Source organism: Crocodylus porosus, unplaced genomic scaffold (genome assembly GCF_001723895.1).
Source record: "Crocodylus porosus isolate Cpor-Errol unplaced genomic scaffold, CroPor_comp1, whole genome shotgun sequence".
Lineage (NCBI taxonomy): Eukaryota > Metazoa > Chordata > Crocodylia > Crocodylidae > Crocodylus > Crocodylus porosus.
Window position 1 is genome coordinate 13,702,398 of NW_017728924.1, and position 20,595 is coordinate 13,722,992.

At 39.8% G+C, this 20,595-nt stretch overlaps 1 protein-coding gene across 2 annotated transcripts; it reads right to left on the reverse strand.

Annotated features, from left to right (window-relative positions):
* Positions 1 to 570: 570 nt before the first annotated feature.
* RLIM (ring finger protein, LIM domain interacting) lies at positions 571 to 18,638 on the reverse strand. Of its 2 annotated transcripts, XM_019540368.1 has the most exons (5): positions 18,098 to 18,638; positions 15,860 to 15,962; positions 10,458 to 10,650; positions 9,367 to 9,450; positions 571 to 7,365 (listed from the first exon to the last, which is right to left on the reverse strand). In XM_019540368.1, exons 3-5 carry the CDS (start codon positions 10,624 to 10,626, stop codon positions 5,822 to 5,824), a joined length of 1,797 nt encoding a protein of 598 aa, XP_019395913.1. In that variant the 5' UTR covers positions 10,627 to 10,650; positions 15,860 to 15,962; positions 18,098 to 18,638; the 3' UTR covers positions 571 to 5,821. The 2 variants fall into 2 exon arrangements, with proteins under 2 accessions (XP_019395913.1, XP_019395912.1); XM_019540367.1 differs by lacking the exon at positions 15,860 to 15,962.
* Between the last annotated feature and the right edge of the window lie 1,957 nt (positions 18,639 to 20,595).

Below are 20,595 nucleotides of genomic sequence, written 5' to 3' on the forward strand. Positions count from 1 at the left end.
ACTGTGCCTCTTGTCTGGGTGGACTGGTCATGACTTCCTACTCCATGAACAGTATACACGAGGGAAGCATTGATAATAAAGATAGATTCTTCTATGGGCTCCAAAAGCTAGTTAAAATTTCCTTCTCACTCAAGTGGAGCACTGCACGCAGATAAACACACTAACCTTAGAACGAAGCCATATGTGAGCTTACAAAAGTTTGGCAGCATTGTATGGCCCTCTGTATGTTTCTAGTTAGACTCTCAATGCTGCAATCAGATCCGTCTCAGCTACTGAGTGGTACTGATAAGACACAGCTGCTATTTGAAAGATGATTTGAAGCAATGGTTTGTACCTATGCACCGAAAAATTCAGAGAACTGGTATGTAGTGAGACTAATTCTTTTAGCACGAGACGGCAGCAGACAAATTAACAAAATTCACCATTCCTACTGTCCCGCTGCAAGTAGGAAGAAAGAGAATACACACATAAAACAATTCCTATGCCATAAATTAACCAGCTCCGATAATCTTCCCCTTAAACATGCCCACCACAGAAAGAAAACCCAAGGAGTGAGGATCAAGCACAAAATTATCACTTCATGCATTTTATTGAGTTTGTTTAAAATTTGCATTATGACATCTTACACAGGGAACAAACTCTTCCTAAATGTTAGTTATCAAATATGATCAAATGGTGTTATTATGACCTTTTAGAGTACCATTTTGTACTAAACAAGTCCAATATAAACAGATGTAAAACACTGTACAAGAAGGAAACTTGTTACATTCCCAGTTTGGTATAGGGCTTCCCAACCAATGAACTGACTAGTAAATACTGGGGTTCAGGAAGGGGGCTTGAAATCGTAGCTGAACTGAACAAAAAGCCAGACAGAACCAAATAGAATTCAATAATGGGCCCATGAAAAAATAGGCTCCTTGAGTGGAGAAAAGGTTGGGAAGCCCTCATGTCACAGAATCAGACTTTTTAATTTTTAAATACAAACATAATTTACTGTGCTTTGGGTAACCTTTATTACCACTGGATTTGTTCCTGTCTCCTCTCCCCCATCAAAACCCCTAAACAAACAAAAAAAAAGCTGCTGAAGATGTGAAATATATTTCTGAATCTGTTGCTGAATTCCATTCACATGGCTCAAAGCAAACCCACCCCCGAAAGCAGCTCCTCCTGGGAGTAGCCAAACAAGTGGGTAAAGGCATTCCATGACATCTGTGTACCTAGTCAACTTAACACCTATCCACATACCCCTAATCAAGCCCCTTAAGTCCCCATAGTAGAACCAAGGCTGAATGAAAACAGGTGAGAAAAATCAAGACACCAAACAGTTACACACAAGAACACTTTACAATATTAGTAAGGGTCTCAAATTAAAGCAAAGAAAGAGTTAAGGCTGTGGCTTAACCCAGCCAGTTAAATATTTGATACTTCACTGTGCTGATTAAGATCACACCTTTGGAAGACCCACAAAATACCTAGGCACATTGGTACAAATTGGTAGACCAATGGTCAGCTTCAACTGCGTTTATGAATCTATGAATTTCTTTTTTCTTCTTAGAATTAGACCCTACCTACTATAAACACAGCATAGAAGATGGATGTCTTTGACATGTAAGCAAACCTTTTACGATAAACATCTTACTGACATTATACTTGTGAAAGGGCCTTTTTGGACTCTACGTATTTGCATAATCCACAGAAAAGTGCCGGGCATGTGGAATGACAGTCATTCCAGTACATTGTGTCAGCGGAGTCAGGAACGCATTACTCTGCAAGTTGACACAATGGACCATCATGGCTCCTTCAGAACTGGGACAGTATCACGTCAGCGCAGCTGCCAGGCATGCACACGAGCACTTCCTACGTTAACGAGGAGGCTCTATGCATGGAGAGCAGCAACCATTTCCCAAACAAGCAAAGAATGAGCTACAAGTAACGTATTATTTGCAAAAAGCTGGGTTAAATTACAAAAGTGCCAGTAAAAGGAAAATTTGGAAAACTGAGCAGTTGTGACTGGGATTTTCTATTTCCGTTAGAAGGCAAACCAAAAATAAAACTTCACACAGATTTGCAATTTGGGTAGGACAGTACGCAGCACGCTTAGAAAAAGATTACATGCGCATTCTACGTTTAAACCCTTTGGGCTCTGGAGTATCTATGGAGACAGCCTGTTCAGCCACGTACACAGAGGACTCAAAATCAACCCTGCAAGAAGTTCCTGAGGTAATTCCATATCTGCCCAAAGGATGGATGCTTGAAACATGAAGGTGTGCGTGTGCGTAAACAGCAACAGCTTTGGTGACAAACTAGCAGAGGGGCACCCCGAAATACAAATCCACCTCAATTTGCAGAAAAAGAAGTTCTCAACTAGTGAAAACCAAGACGTACATTTACCCCCAACTTTGAAAGGAGGGTAAGACAGGCTACCACAAGATGGCACTGTGAACCAAGGAGCTGAGAACAGCACATGCATCACAAGGCTGCCACACCTTTGTTCATCTGGGCACATGGGCATTTGAGAGACAATGGATGCTTTTTTAACCTTTTGAGTGGCGAGAGACTGCTAGTGAAATTGGTGCAAAAAATAGTGCACATTCCTCCGTGATTCCAATACTGAAAAGAATAGGTTTGAGAAAGCTACAGATGCAACTAGAACTGCTTGGCACAAAGGGAGTCTTATACTTTTAAATACAGTGATTCAAAACAAAACAACTCCAACTAACCGTGACCGTGCCAACCCCAAGTGACTGTTATGCAGTGGCAGACTACATTGGCAATTAAAGTGTTTACACCAGCCTTTCAAGAGATCCAGCATAACTTTAAAAGAATGGCTCTACACTTTCTAATACTGTAACAGGAATGAACCAAGCTCCCTCACACTATTAGGGCATAAGCCAACGAGAATCTGTTGCTGGGTCAGGCCTGCACTTTTCGCAGATTTGGTTTTGCACCATTTATGAAGCAGATTGTTCGTAAACACCAGGAGTTCCTGGATATAAATCAAAGCTGTCATATGCCAGTGTTCATCTTGCAGCACTGTTGAGAAATTTGATAGAGGCCTTATTTGCTTAGGTTTCTTCCCCTCATCAGCAACTGCAATTTGTTGACTGTCTTGGAAGAAAAGTCCTTCACCTTAATGCTTCTGGTACAGTCAATGCTCAATTATAAATATTTGAAACATTCAAAGGATTCTTCACTGAACTGACTTTTTCTGGTACCTTCTTGGGGACCAGAAACAGTCAAGCATTGCTGCCATTACATAAGAGAGAATGTTAAGGCATGCCACTAGTAAGGAATAGTCAGACTAAAAAGGTGATTTTACTGAAGCATTAGTTCTTGAAAACTAAGAAGAAAGTTATGGTAGAAAAGTGGCTCTGCTAAAATGACAGATGTTACAGACTTTCTCCACTGGCTCTGCTGGGTGCTTTTATTCTAGTCACTGCCCTTAGTTCTCATAAAGATGCATAAAAAACTAAAAAATATCCTTGAGTAGCAAATAATACAATGAAAATATTTTAAATTCTGTAGTCCAATAAATCAGTAAAGTTACTGAAAAAGCAAGTGATTGCTATAGGAAAGATTCAAGTGATCATTTCCAATATTTACCAGGAAAAATTTTTGCTTAAGATTTTGTAATCTACATTCATGAATGTAACTCCAACCACTAAGATGCCTAACCTCCCATTTTATAGACTGATGTATGCCAAGTAGAGAAATTGTAAGAGAATATGTATTTATTTATATATGCTTCTGTTTAAAAAAATACCAGAAATACCCCCATCTACTACAAAGGTGTGTTCTACCTGGAGGAAAGTGAGCACAGTAGCCAGTCAGGGTTCCCGGGGTCCCCATTGGATTGAATAAGAAAAATGCACACTTTGAGGAACAGGAGAGCTCCAGAAGGCTGGAATCCTGAACTGGCTGGGAAGTTAAAATGGCTTAATAGTAAGATGATCTTCTATGTAACCACCACTAGGAAACACTGAAAATTTGTTAAATTTAAAGAAAGGTCAGCTTTGGTTTTTTCATCTGAGGATCAACCAACCTTTTCCATCTCGTCAGCAAGAGCAGTTCATATCCTAATTAACTACTCATTTGTACTTAAAATAAAACTTTGCTTTCCTTGCAAAAAAACTTACAGAATTGAAAAAAAAATTACCAAGGGAAAAAGAAAAGAGATATTTCACTGGGGTGAGGGCAGCCCTCCCACAATACTAATGAGAGTTAAGCTACAAACATTTTCCAATGCAGACTTAAAATTGTGACATTGTAAAAAGTATTCCCACAATCTGAATTTTGATAAGCCATCCATTTGCTTGCAATATAACATGCAACTGATTTTTAGGCAGTCGTTAAAGAGGAATTCAAGATGCCTATTATTTTAAAGAAAATAAATTGCAAAGTCTAGCCCCATAACATTGTTCTTAAAATGTATTCAAATAACCATTACCAATCTTAAGACCGACAACTAATTTGAGAAACCCATCAGACGATTATTTCTCAGCTATGCCTGAACATTAAATCAATCACTCTGCTGGGAACACTTTGGTCACAGGTGACCACCTCTGACTCTGGAGACTAGCCAGCTAAGTCACTAAAAAAATTCCACAGAAGTTCATGTTGTGGTACATAACGATGAAAAATCTGCCAACATCTGTCTGTCGGAAATTATACACAGCATCCCAGTGATTAAAATACAGCTTATACAAAACTGGAGTATAATCCTCAGTAAATAAAATGATATGTTATTTTACCAAAGTAACCATATAAAGGGGGAAAATAGTTCAAAAAGAACAGTCTTCAGATTAGGTTTCTACTTTTTTTTTTTATCATATTTTTTTGATGGCAGTACTGAGCCAAAACACTGCAATGCTAACAATTCAATTTCCATCCGTTTTAATGCAATTAAGGTGTCTAATTGTTAACTGTTGTGTTACAGTAGCTGTTCACATAAATTAAATAGTACAGATATGCACTGCTCTTGACAATAACACATTTACAAAAGCAGCTCTCTTGTATTGTTTGCTCTGTGTGTGGTGGGTCTTATATGAAAAGCGTTCTCTTCATTTCTAAGCATGGTACAATTTTAATTTTTAATGCATTAGTACAACAGTGCATTGGAAAAAGTACTGAGCTTCTACAAAAAAGCTTTACAGTTTTAAAACAGAATTTATTTTTATTTAAACAAGCATAGGCAATTCTTATATTTCCACAACAAGATAAATATCCCAATTAAGCTATTAGCTCACTCTACAGCGTGCCATAGTGATGGGAAAAGGACTAACGTTAGTGTTATTTACAGAGATGTCAAAGAACACCCAATATAAACATTAAAATGATATTTAAGGATGCCGATGAACTGAGCTCCTAGTTCAACAGGGCAGGTGAGTCCATTTAAAAAAACAAAAACAAAACACATTATGAAGTATGTTCTGTAACTGGGATGACTTCTCAGATAAGTTCTCACAGGAGAGATCCTGAAGGTTCAAACTGCACTGGAATAGGGAAGGGAACTTAACAGTCTTAATAAGAAAAGAAAAAAACAAAACTCTTTTTTTTTTAACAATTTTTTTTGTTTGTTTTTTTAGCAGATAGGTGTCTTTGAGCAAATAAAATTCAATACACTGAAACTGACTACATTTGGGGACTCTAAAGAGACGCCCATTTTAAAAGCTTTGAATCTGAGAAAATGTTTTCATGAGGGAACATTCACTCGAAGTGATTACTTTATATGTAGGCACCACTCAAAAAGTGGCCAAAAAGGAAGTGACATCTTTGCCCATCACTATTACATCAGCTGTTTGGCCACAAGCTCAGATCTCACTTAGACGACGCTTTCTCTGTTACCAGAAGCTAAGACTGCTCTGCGACAAATAGGACAAGTGGAATTTTCTGATAACCAGCGGTCAATGCAGTGGACGTGATACTCGTGGGAACAAGGCAGTTTACGAAGTTTGTTGCCTTCTGTGTATTCCGTAATACAGACGCTACAGGTTTTCAGGGCATCGCTTTCACCAAAATTCCTCATTGTCAGGTTGTCGATTTGTTCTTTGGTGAGTCCTCTCGGCTGGTCATCATCATCCTCATTTAGCAAGAAAAACTGTGCTAGGCTAAGGAATGGTAGAGAACCACTTTCTTCAAAAGTGACTGAACCCCTGGTATTCCGACCTTCCCGTCTAGCACCAGATGTGGAACCTCCTTCATTACTACCTTCATAGACTTCCCCTGAGCTAGCATCAGTACCTTCACTATTCGAACTACCACCACCTGTTCCTCCTCCGCTTGGTGGCTCAGCAGCATCTCCACTTTGATTCGGGGCTGGGCCACTAGGATCTGCATCACTATCACTGTACATAAAGTAACTCAACTCTCCAAAGCCTGTCATGATCTGCCTTAGCATGGTCTGAATCGCAACTGATGTAGTCTCGCTAAAGCCTGTGTTTAAGATTCTACGAATAGGAATCCTAATGGTACTGACGTAAGTTCTCACTCCAGCCCGTTCTGAACGTGAAAACGTGCGCCTAAACCCTCCCCGTTCACTTTCATAAGTGACTGTGTTGTTTGGGGTCTGGGACCTCGACCGAGTTCGGTTGGCTATGCTGTCTCTCTGCCGATACTCTCCTGGGCGAACTCTTCTCACTTGAAGATCAAGGACTATAGTAGGAGGCCTCTGTCCAGGAGCTGCAGACTCACCACTGGCATTAGTTTCTGAAGAACCAGCAGCTTGAGGAACAGGTCTTGCTTCAGGGGTTGAAAACAGAGCTGCATTTTCACTCGGCATCTCAGTCCCTGTTGAATGCTGCCTTAACGTCACGTGCTGTCTAGTTCTAGAACTTCCCTCAGCTTCATTTACCAGGGAATGATCAAATGTCTGAGATGACGTATTATGATGAGATCTGCGAGGAGCCTCACTCACTGGATTAATAGGTGACCTACTTCTATCAGTCCTAGCTCGTGTTCTCCTCTGCTCTGGGCTCCTACTTCTTGCTCTTCTCTGACCTCTGTGTGAAGGCGCTTCCTCCGCTGCCAGTTCCTCAGAGGTATTCCTTTCAGATGCCGTCTGCCCTCCTGATGGCGATTCAGACCGAGGGGTCTCAGAGTCACTTTGGCTATTTTCCAAATCCTCCCCATTGGAAGGTTCTACAGATGGCTCATTTTCAGTTTCTGAATTGGTGTTGCCATTATTACGGTTGACATTTATTTCCAAACTGAACCTGAAGTCACCACTGTTAGGGTTAGTCCGGCTCACTGCCCTCCAAGACTGGTTTCCTCTTTGCCCGCTTCGTGTTGTATTTCCAGTCTGTCGGACAGAATTAAGCCAGTCTATGATGGAATCTCCATTAGATACATCTTCAGTGGATTCTGCACCTGTCAGAAGAAAGGGAACTACCAAAATTAGAGGAGAATCAATTCCTGGTTGAACTTTTCCAACAATTAATCAAGTTCTGCTTTCTTTCAAGTTTTTTGTTTAATACTACCATGGGTTTCACATTTAACAAATATTTCAACTACAAAAGCTTTTCCTTTGAGGAAGGAGTGGACATTTTTCTACAGCCTATACGTACACCTGTTTATAGGTTGTAATCTTCATAAAACAAGTCACTAGAAAAATTTAAATTATTTCTTGAAACAAGTAAGTGGAAAGTTAATTCTGAATTAAGTGTCAAAATAAAACAGGTCTGAGCTAAATCAGGAATCTCTCAACACTGCCAGTACCATAGTCTAGTGGCAGCTAGATCACCAACCAAGTTTTTTTCAAACCCTCAACTTGTGGATACCAGTCTTGGTGTGCCATTACCAATGGGCTCCCTCAGGGCTCTAATTCTTGGGCCTACACTAGTCAACATTTTCATTAACGATGTGAACACTGGTATCAGAAGGGGACTGGCCAAGTTCACCAATGACACCAAACTCTGGGATAAAGTGTCCACACCTGAGGACAGGAAGGGATCCAGGCTGACCTTGACAGGCTCAGGAAATGGGCAGATGAGAACCTAATGGTGTTTAACACTGAAAAATGCAAGGTTCTCCACCTTGGGAAGAAAAACCAGCACCATTCTTATAGGCTCGCAGTGTTAGGCTAGCTAGTGCTACGGGCGAAAGGGACTTGGGGGTCATGATTGACCACAAGATGAACATGAGCCTGCAATGCAATGCTGCAGCTAGTAAAATGAGCAAAACACTGGTTTGTATCCATAGATGCTTCTCAAGCAAATCCCAGGACACCATTCTCCTGCTGTACTTGGCCTTGGTGAGGCCACAGCTGGAGTACTGCATCCAGTTTTGGGCTCCACAATTCAAAAAGGATGTGGAGAAGCTTGAGAGAGTCCAGAGAAGAGCCACGCGCATGATCAGAGGTCAGGAAAACAGACCTTATGATGAGAGGCTGAGAGCCATGGGGCTCCGAAAAGCACAGGCTCGGGGTGATCTGGTGGCCACCTATAAGTTTATCAGGGGTGCTCACCAGGATTTGGGGGAACATCTGTTTACCAGAGCACCCCAAGGGATGACAAGGTCGAATGGTCAGAAACTCCTCCATGACCGTTTCAGGCTGGACATAAGGAAGAACTTCTTTACTGTCCAATCCCCCAAGGTTTGGAATAGACTGCCGCCAGAAGTGGTTCAAGCACCTACTCTGAATGCCTTCAAGTGACATCTGGATGTTTATCTTGCTGGGATCCTATGATCCCTGCTGACCTGCTGCCCTTAGGGCAGGGGGCTGGACTCTATGATCTTCCAAAGTCCCTTTCAGCTCTAATGTCTATGAAATCTATGATACCTACTGAGATGAGCTGGCTAGAAAACAAACAAACAAATCACAGGCTCTAATGCAGCATTTTCCAAACTGTGGGTCACGACCCTAAACAGAGGTGCAACATCAGCGGATGGGGTCGTAGGAGGTGGGGGGCTATGGGTTGGAGCAAAAGGCTAAGGAGATGGGGTCATGCTGAGGAAATGGGGTGATAAATGGGGTCATGCTGAGGAGAAGTTTGGGAAGCAGTGCTTTAATGGGAACTGTGTATAATTCACCTTTGTAGAGGGATAACAAAAGCAAAGGAGTGAAGGTGGGAAAACGAGGGGCTTATGGGTATATCTCAGAAGGGAAGGAACAGAATGCAAAGAAATATGAACAAAAAATGTCAACTAAAGAAATGGAGAAGAAATCTTATTGTGGCACTAGTAATAGTTGCCATACTTGAAATCTGTCCAAAACTGATCTTTGCAGCTTGTGTCAAATAGAACGTTCACTTAATTTTTAAACAAAGCTCACCTTGCACCTGCCTAGGCTTAACTTGTTCCACTCCTGCACTCAAGTTAAGGTCCGTATTAGGTGCTAAAGTTAAGAGTTTTCACAAATACTGTATATACCTCTATTCTCATCACTGTTTTGCTGTGGTGGACCTTCTTTAATTTGGTGTAGCCTTCTCAGCAATTCTTCTTCAGTAATTTCACCTTAAGAAACAAAGAAAGATTTCCCAATATATACATATATGTCCAAATAATCTACAAGGAAGGAATTATGCACAGCTTAAACATTCTTAAGACTGCAGTTCAAAGAGATTGTGAATATTGTTTTAACAAGAAGCTAACTGCTTATAAATGTTCTTCACTGACATCTAGAAACATCTAGGAACCCCCCACAGTGTCCTTGCTCACAGGTAAGACCAGCTACAACTTCAGCATCCAAAGTACAGTTACCAACGATTAGAACAAACTTGAGAAAAGCTTTTTACTGTAATCTCTAAGAAAAAATCTCATCAGTCTTCTCCATTCCAAACCAATTAAGGTTCTGCCTATATGAAACAACTATAAGAGGTATTTAACTGATTTAGTACCAACATGTGTTGGCACATTTTTCTTGGACTGGCTTATTTCAAAATTCAGCTTACCTCTATTAGGAATGCACTAAAAAAAGCCATCTTGCAAGTTTTAATAGCAATTCAGGTAAACCAGTGCAAGCTCCTGGATGGACAAATTTATTTAATCTTGTCTTCTTTTTGTTTATCCACGATGATTTCTAACAAGAATAAGCTAAACTGAAATATACTCCCCACAAAGGCCATCACCAGTTTAACTAGTTTTTTAACTAGTTTGCCATTAAAATTTGCACTTTTCATTAAGTTGGTGCAAACTTCTCACATACACAAGGCCAATACCAGAGCAGCCCTCAGACACACTTTGGATGTCCTTTTTTAAGCTGAGTAAACATAAACAAAGCAAATAGGCTCTGCAATTTCATCCTAGTTAGCACTAAATTATATGTATTGCCTTTCTAGAAGAGACATACTATATGTTCGGATAAGTAGAGAGCTACTCTCTTATGCTGGCACACAACTGTAGTTGGAAGAATACATGGGGGGGGAGATCGAACGGCACAGCAGCAAGAAAAAAAAAACAGGTCTTTAAAATGAGCCTGGTAACATTAAAACTTTAATATACAAATACGTATTCCGATATACCTGGAGTTCCTAGCAAATTGTTATCCCTCATAAGCCTGTACTCCTCGTCACTCAGGTTATTGACAAACTGATAGAAAGCTTCTTCCCGATCTAATCGATCCAGCTGACTACGACGCTGAGCTTCTGATTGATCAATATTTCCTTTATCATTAGAATCTGAGCTTTCCATGTTGATGAAAGAGTAGAAGAGAATCTAAAAAAAGAAAAAAGTATTTTTAAACCATGTATGCATGTAAGATATGGTAACCTATAAAACTTAATGATACTTTTAGAGGAATGATTTACTTGGTCCTGATCTGGACAATTCACTTAAACTGAGCATCTTAAATATAAATCATGGAATTTTATTTTTCTAAAAGTCCCAGTTACGAGGATATCCTGTATGACCACAGGGATTAGCATTTAAATTGTTTTGAAAAAAATCAGTATCTTTTTTTTGGATGCAATAACGTAAGACTGTTGGACTAAAAGGGACCTCAGAAGGTCATGTAATCCAGCCCTGTGCTCCTGGCAAGACCCTCTGTGACTAAACTATCTCAAGTCTTAACTTGCTCCTAAAAATTTCTGTGGATGGAGAGTCCACAACTTCTAGACAGCTTGCTCCAACACTTAACTAATCTTATAATCTGGAAGTTTCTCTTAATCTCCAACCACAATTTCTTCTGCTGCAGCCTAAAGCTATTGCTCCTAGACCCGTCTCTTACAGCCACAGAGAAAAGCCTATCTCCATCCCCTCTATAATTGCCCTTCAGGTATATGAAGACTATTACCAAATCCTCCCTCAGTCTTCTCTTCTCCAGAGAAGAACATCAAGAAATGCAGCACCACATAGAACCCTCAGCAGAACTGCATGTCTCGACAATGAAAAGCTGCATGAAAACTATAGGCCATAGCCTCAGGTCTATCCTTTTGTGTGTTCAATGTTGCTCAAGCAGGAAAGGTCTAAACCAGGGGTCAGCAACCCCTGGCATGTGTGCCGAGCATGGCATGCAAGGCCATTCTGCTTGGCATGCCACCACTGGCCTGGGCTCTAGGCAGCAGCTACCAGCCACGAAGCCCGGGCTGCTCCCAGCAGGCAGCTGGGTGACTGCAAGCTCTGCCATGGTTGACAGCACCTACCCAGAGCCTGGGCTGGCTGCAGCCGGAAGGCTGCAAACATCTGCTCTGGGCTTCAGCGTTAGCTCCATGTCAGCAAGCACACATGTGCCTCTGAGCAGACTGTCCAGTGACTGAGGAGCCCAGTTCCGTGTGCCCACGCAGCTGGTTCTGTGCGTTTGTCTGCCTCAGTCTGGTCCTGCGTCTGTGTGCGCACGTGTCTGGTTCTGGATGTGTGTGCGTACATGTGTCCACTCTGGGTGTGTTCTTGTTCTCTGTGTTTGTGCACATGGTTCTCTGTGTTCATGTGTCTGGTTCTCTCTCTGCTCTTCTTTTTCTCTCTCTCTCTTTCTTTCCTCTTTCTCGTCTTTTTTTCTCTACCATTGCAACATGCTCAACAAAATGGAATACACAACAATGAAGGCAACATTTATGATTATTAAATATACTACTATGCAGTGCATCCTGCCATGTACCCTCCACCCCCCATTTTGTTTTTATGGAATGCCGGCACTCCGGCACCTTCCAAGGTAGACATTGTGGTTTTTTCGGCACTCTGGCCAAAAAAAGGTTGCCTACCCCAGTATTCTTCAAGCACAGGGGCAGGCAATTATTTCAGGCAGAGGGCTGCTTATTGAGTTTTGGCAAGCCATCGAGGGCCCCATGACAGGCAGCCAGGGGCAGATAAATATTTTCTAAATTTTTTAGGGGCCCCGCGGGCCAGATAGAATGGCCTGGCGGGCTACATCCGGCCCGCAGGCCGCATTTTGCCCACCCCTGTTCTAGCACATGCATCCTCAGAGCGGCTATTCCTTGGCAAATCACAAACCGCAATTTAGAGAAGTCTAAAGGATGCATTCAGACAATCTGTAAAGGATGCAAGTTGTCACTGAATCCAACTTTACTTTACACTAGAAGACAAGTTTTATAGGTTTTATTCTCCCAGAGTTAGTCCTTAAGGGAAGGAAGTGCCTCAGGTCAGGCCTTCCAGCCAAGTAAGAGTAACATTGATCCCCCAACAGCCAGCTATTTGGCAGAAATATGGGCCAAGAAACTGAAAAAAAAAAAAAGCACAATGCATTGAGAGTTCCAGAAAACACTTTGTCTGCGATAGCAAACCTTAGTTTTCTCAAGAGAGGAAAAGGTTAGAAAATAATTCCAGCATCCAGTATCAAGAGTATAACTTAGATGCGCTAGAAGCTGGTCTGCAACCAGTAAATTTTGATGACAAGAAGTCAGAGGGCAAAAAGACATATTGCCAGCAAAAATCAAGTAAATGTCTTCCTGTCTCCCTCTCACTATTTCAATAAGACAAGTATCTTCATCACATCTTTCAACATTAGAGCAATGTCTTCATCTGATAAGTATTAAAAGCAAAGAAGGAACAAAAATCAGGAAACAATGGTAACCTTAAACCCTTTCAAATGCATTCAAATGAAACCTAGACAATAACTGGTTTTCCTTAATACATGCGCCTCACCATCCACTGCAAAGTGCTAGAAATCTGCAATTACTCACAGAGCTGGTTATCTAGCTAGCTTTCCATGTGGTAAAATGCTTCACTGCCACCATGAATATTCCCTCTTATTAAACAGCTAAAGCTATGTGAAAATATTGGAAGAAAAAAGCATTTCACTTTCTGCCTTTTGCTGGAAAACTTCCAAATAAGATGCTTTAGCAGCTGTCTAGTGCACAGAACTGACACTTTTTTGGTTTCTCAGCACAGCTGGCAAGTCAGACACTGCCCAGTTTATGCTGGCACTTCGGCAAATAAGAGGTGTTGCATCACCTCCAAGACCACTCTGCCTGTGTAATTTCACTGGCTGCCAGTGCACTGTAATTCACCCAGTAACATCACCTTTAGAGCTTTAAGCACAGAAAGAAACACTATAAAATCCAGCATTCTACCACTGTATGAGGCTCAAAAACCTCAAAATCAGTCATACTATATATTCTCCACCTTGGCTTTTAAAACGATGATTCTATAACCTTGTTTTTATTTTAGTCATCCTATTAATTAACATGCAAGTTACTTTTGCTGCCACTAATGCAATACAAAGCATAGATATTTTCATATTCGCATTATTTAGTATTGCATTTATTTTCCAAAATGGAAGACACCCACAAACACCAATTGCATTTGCTAATGCTTTCACCTTTGACAGGAAAAAGTAGCCAACAGAAGGCTCCTATATGCATGAAGCGAAGGTTGATTTAACGTCACGCTGAAAAATGTACGTGCAGTCCAAAAACTCATACCATCAAATGCACTGAAAAGTAAGAAATCTGTGTGCTATTCTGTACAACATTTTCAGTAACTGTTAAGACCCTCATATATTGGGATCAGCAAATAAGGATGAGTATGAGCTTCAAAATCCACACAAGTAATACATAACAGGGTTAACCTATGCTTTGTCTATACAGTAGCTTTTTTAAGTTTGTGTAGGAGAACTCTTGACAGTGCTGGAAAAGATTCTGTACTAAACAAATCTTGGTTAAAGAGGTTGTCAACTCAGAGACACCCAAAAATATGTAGGCTGCTACAGTTACACAATTAACATCTAAGTACAAAGTTGAGAAAAATACTTCTTTTTAGTTTTTCATTATGCATTTGACAGCTGTTACTGTATAATGAACTCCAACTCTGGAGTCAGTTTCCTCCATTTATGTGGATCTATCACACAGCAAAGGAAAGGTTGGTAAAAAAAGAAAATTTCTTGTCTCTAAAACCCAATTATAAAACAAAAGGAACAAACAATATGCTGAAAGACAGATATGTGATACTATAATCCCATGACAAGTACACATTCTTTAAAGAAAGATGCTGTGTTAACCATTAATGTTTCATCATTTTCGTTCCGACTAAGAGCATGCTTTGATTATCCAATAGAAAACACTGGCCTAGTTCGTTTCAGAAGCCTGACCAAGAACAGTGTCCCATCAACAGAAGTGAGGTAGGACAATCATTTAATAGGCCAAGAAAGTGGACTCGAGTGTATTGCAATATATAAACACTAAGGAAAAGTCAAAGATTACTCTTAGGCAATATTTTCAACCTCATTTTTTCCCCGTCTGCATTTTGGACTGGGTTTTCTTTCCTCAGCCCTCTTCCTTTCATTAATCCATCTTTTTACCTTTTCATCTGCATAGTTACATGTTGGCCTAGGAAGACGTCATTACTGGAAGAAGGAACCAGTGGTGAATCTGAGGATTCAGCCAAAGAGGGCTGCCTGTTTGGCTGAATGCAAATTTTTATATTGGTGTACCTACCATTACACTATACTTCACTACTGCAAACACCTGGTATGAATTCTGCACTAGTCTGGCAATCCTCACTCTCAAAACAGGGTAGACACCATAACAGTCTAATATAGAGGTAGCAAGTCTACATTAGGGGCTTCTGCAAGTGAAGCTCAGTGGGGAAGCTACACTGATGCAAAAAAAGCCAGAACGTCCAAGGCCCCACTCTAATCTCCAGAAGATGTCTCAAGATGAGCAATTTGCCACTATATTTAATAAATGCAAGGGAAGAAGCAGCAAAGAATGACCACTTAAAGGAAGTAGAATATACTTTCTACTTAGTTAACGTTCATTCCCCTGTCCTCACCTCATTCTCTGGTACTTTTCATCTCCTTGAGGTCCTTCCTTTCCTCCATGGGAAACATGGCTTCTCTCTCCAGGACATGAAAGAACCCTATAATACTGGATGCCAGTTACAGAACACCAGAAGTACAACAAAGACAGCATAGCTCCTTCCTGCCTTATCAGAACGGGATGTAGAGTGGTAGCATTCGCACAGCACTACAAACATGTTCCCATACTACAGAATTTCACAAAAACAACTGCTAAACAGTTAAATCTCTGAGAGTTACAAGGCCCAGAATATGTGCTCTACTCACAATAGTCCTGAAGTGTAAAGTCTACAAATGGAAAATATTTTAAGGCTGTTGTCAATTTTTCAGCATGCTACTGTAAGACAAAAATGACATAAGGGCAAAATATACCATGTTAGCCAATATGTTAAGGCAGGCATCATTCGCAACATCCTATTACAGGGGTGTGGCCCGCCAGGCCATTCTGTCTGGCCCGTGGGGCCCCTAAAAATTAAGAAAATTAATATTTATCTGCCCTGGCTGCATGTCATGCAGCCCTGAATGGCTTGCCAAAACTCAGTAAGCAGCCTTCTGCCTGAAATAATTGCCCGACCCTGTCCTATTAGGTTACATATGGCTTTCAAAATATAGATGTAGCCATATTATCTACGCTGCTCATATTGCTTTAAACTCAAAGTGAGATTTTATTCTTACCTCAGTAAGATATTAAATTTCCTTTCTTCCGTCAGCCAAGAGCTGTCAACAGAGGACACACAAAGACTGCAGAAGCTCATGTCTTTTAGTAGTCAGTGCAGATCTGTTGATTATAGCCAACTTTAGTTGATATATCCAGTAATAAAACTGAACATTTTTATGGAAGCACAGCAAGATGCGTCTAAAGTTCGCTGGAAACAAGAGTCTGGACAGAGACTTTACTTAAACAGGTGTATTTTTTAAGCTGCTCTCAGCTGCTAAACACTCAGATATATTAACTACTGTAAAATCTTAATTGCCATTCCCACTCCAAGATTTTAGTGCGGTTACACAACAATCACACTCACCAAATTCCAGAACAAAAGACTAGCCATTACGTTTCTACCACCAGACATGAGCATTAAGTACAGCAAGCTTATGCTAGCAATTAGTGAGTACCCATTGTTCAATATTTTACTATCTACAGAAGAACAACTCCTATGTTCTCCAAGGAATAAAAGTGAGCAAGAACTAGCAATGTCCATTCAATATGGAAAAGCTTTAGTCTTCATGCCTTGACTTAAAAACACACACACCCACACACGTATATTTAGACACCCACCAAAGAAAAATTTGAAACAATTCAGTTCCAGGAATTTACTTAAACTAGATGCTTAAAAAGTCATTTGACACTAAGCAACAGTAAAATGCTTAAACTCCTAGCCATCTTAATCACTAATATTTTGCACTTACATACCATCTTCCATCCCAAGATACATCCCAAAAATTTCACAATTGTACAAATTATCACCAAGTCCTCCTTCCTCAAAAAAAAAGTTTCAAGGTATAATAAATAATAATAATAAAATATCTGAAGGGAAGCATTTTAGTATATTTTCTGTTCTATAAATGGATAAAGCCAACTTGAATAATTAGGCAGTAGTCATAGCTGACATCTCCAATTAGTACTAAGGTAAAAGAAAACTTAAGACCCTAGATGATCAAATTCATCTCCTCAGGTGTTTGATAAAAACCACCAATTCAAAAAACAAAGTTATGCTCTTTATAAGCAACACACACTAGGTCTCAAATGTCTTAGAACCTGAAGAAAAGAAGAGAATACCCAAATCGGTAAAACAACAAATAGAAGGTGTTTCCAATATTTAAGAGCCGATAGGGATTTAGTCTTTCCCCAAAAATGCTGTCTAAATGGTTATTGGGGGTTAAAGATTAAAACAAGCATTCAACATATGTTTTGAATAGTGATGTAGTTCTGTCCAGCCTGTACAGGATATTTTCTAAAAATTAATATTCTGTATATTAGAGATTGCTGGAAGGTGAAGAAGTAGTTCAGGAAATTTCATTCATACCTTATAGCATATACAGAAGGAATGGTTTGTAGGCAGAAGCATAATTTCATAACTGTTCAATTACTACCTACCCCGCCTTAACCAGCTATACCAAACTGGTAACATACATTCAGTTTTAGTCAACAGGAACAGTATAAGCCTTTTGCTAATAAGGAGATAAGTCATCATGAGTGCAAGTCAGAATTACCACCACCTGAAACCAAGTCTTAACTGAAACATGCAAAACAAATGAGTAATGTGACTTGGAAATTTATCACACATTCTACAACAGGAGTACAAGACCTCCTAATGTTGAAAGTTCTTCCAGTCTACACTGACCAGCTCTAACACCACATAATTCATTTTGATAGAGTTAACTACCAGAGAGCTCTTTGAATTTCATTTTCTTCATAGTATAAAACCAAACTGGTTAAGACTAAGGTGCATTTTAAGATATCTCAGTCCACACTATTATATAGCTTTAACAGTAGGCTCTGAAAAAACCTAGCACATGCATAAAAAAGGGGGAAAGTGCTAGTATAATATTTTCAGAAGCAGCACCATTCATACACCAAATATTCCATTTCATAAATAGTTTTAATAGTTTAAGGACACACATTACATGTGTTTAAATCCTTGAAGTTTCATCACTCAACTCTCTAACCTGTTGCTAGCCAAAAAAAGATTGTTGATAGTGAAACCAATTACTGATAGCACTAAAAAGAAATTACAAGCAGATGAAGGAGAAACTGCATTGGGGACAATTTAGTTGCAACCCTACAATGAGTTTCATGTGGGTGGACCACCATGTCTACAGGGAGCCCCACAAAAGTTAATCAGTTTTTCTTAGAAAAGATGTGTCTACTTGCACATCTCTTCCCACACAACCAGGGCCTTCAATCCAACTTACTGTTCTAACCACAATGGAGGACTGTGCTTTCAAGTTTTTAAAGATGTCATATGTTATGAGCTTATTCTCTTCCTGTTGCTATTAACTCCAACAGAAGTAGTGCAAATGTGCACCAAAGCAGAAGCAAAACATCTGCAGAAAAGCCTTGAAATATGCACCTGGAAATTAAGATACGACATTTCAGAAGTTCTCAAACTTTATACCCCGCTGATTTCCCCCATATGCCCTCTGTCTTAAAAAAAAATTCTGGGAAAAAAATCAAGTTGCCAAAATTGTGGGAAAAGGTGTCTTCTATAAAATGGTATTTTAATCAAGGCAATTTACAATTTGATCAGTTATTAGTTTTCCACACAGCTTTAAGTGCATAGATCATGCATGTTTGAAAGTCATTTGAATCAAATACATTAAAATAGAGCATATGCCAGTACTTGTACAGAATACCTTCATAAAAGCAGTATCTGCTAACTTGGGGGTGAGACACTGATGAAGAACCCTCCTTCTGTATTGCAGAAGTTTAATAATGCATTCAACATAACGCCTTATCTCTAAAACTGCTGAAAAAATAAATCAACTTCCTCAGAGTCCAGTAGTGCCAACATTCACACTTCAACCCTCCTGCTACAAGCTTCTAACTCACAGACAACAACCTGAAAGTGAGACAAGACTCCCTCTGGAAAGTATCAAGCCTATATATTAATTGCAGAAAAGTTGAGTGTGCTAAATCCAAAATACTTTGCATTTGGAATAAGTGGGTACTTCCAAGAATGCAAATGACAATAACCATCAGCAACAGCAAGGGCTCAAAAAGTTATCATTCTACTTATTAAAACAGCATTTTCCCCACAGATATGTTAAAAATTAAAATAAGAGAGTATGTTGTTTCAGATTCTCAGATTACACAAAAGAGAAAACATTGCACGAGGTATCAAACTTCCAGCACTGGAAGGAGTCTCAAGAAAACAATGCTCTCTTCCTCTAAAACTGAGCAGTCTATTAGGTCAGCAAGCAAAACACCCACTCTGAAGATAGAAGGAAGCTGTGCTATGGTGTCAGCAACCAGTGTCTTCACTGAAAAGGAGAGAAGCAAGAGCTGGGCAGCATCCTGGAGAGCCAGACACACAAAATTGATCACCGCCGAGTAGTGCTCAAGTGTCAAAAGGAACAGGACCTCCAATTAATGGAAGCTCTAAATCAAACATAACCTGTTTCAATGCAAAAAACATATGTAAATTTCAACTCTGCAATTGAACTCAACTTTCCCCACAAAACTGGTGGTACTGCAGCATCAACTGGAAATAAAAAGCCAGCACTACAAGACAAGGACTACAAACTACAATCCCCAAATGAGAATAGTATACAAGTCTATGCTGAAGTATTTACTATGTAAAAGTATCCTAAATATTAAAAAATGTGAATACCTTATGTACCCAGTAATATTAAAATTAGATAGTTTGAATATAAAACACAGTATCTCTATGTAAGACTACAATTCCATCATCATATTTGGAAAAGGAACAATTATCGTATTAAACAAAAATGGAGACACTGGTACCTCCTGAACACTGAACTGACAGACTGGTTTAGTTGGAAGTTACTTTTCAAAGGTTAAAATAAAAGCCACGCAAGTCTCTTTACAAATCAAATACATTACCACTTGATTATTTTAACAACAAAACTGCTCAGAGCTTTGCAGTCCTAACTGAAGGAATGGTTAAGCATAAACAATTCAGATGAGCCAACGGATACCAATTGGTGTCTACTAATATAAACCACAACAAGATGGAACTGCAGTCTCACATGCTTTTTATGTTTTCACACACAGCCAAGAGTCCCATGCAAAAGCAAAAAGGAGATGTGACACTGCACATTATCTTCATGCATCCAATGGAGGTTCTAATCCTACATTAGTTAAAAAAGCTATATTTTTCAAATACAAATTGTGGGACACACTTCTGTAAGACCCTCGAGAGATCTTGTTGAAAAAGAGGCATATATGTATGTTTTATTCTTTCAATACTTGGCTGATTTAAATATTTATAAAGTTCCATGGCTCTTCTAGACCAGGGGCAGGCAATTATTTTGGGCGGAGGGCTGCTTACTGAGTTTTTGCAAGCCATCAAGGGCCAAATGACAGGCAGCCAGGGGCAGATAAATATTAATTTTCTAAATTTTTTAGGGGCTCCACAGGCCAGATAGAATTGCCTGGTGGGCTGCATCTTGCCCACCTCTGTTCTAGACTATATTTACACTAAGAATTACAGGTCAGTTAACCTGCCCTAAAAGTCTGAGAAAGAGAGGCTACCCAATAAGCAATTAGTCTAGTCAGGTTTCAGGTCAACCAGGCAGGACTGTATCCCATCTTGCATGAAGCAGACTTTTAAAGCATGTTACTAATGCCTTCTAATTTTACATGGTCGAACTCCAGCATAAATGCAACATTAGGACTCCATCTACATAGTTAAAACTACAGTTTTAACTATAACTGTACAAAGTAATAC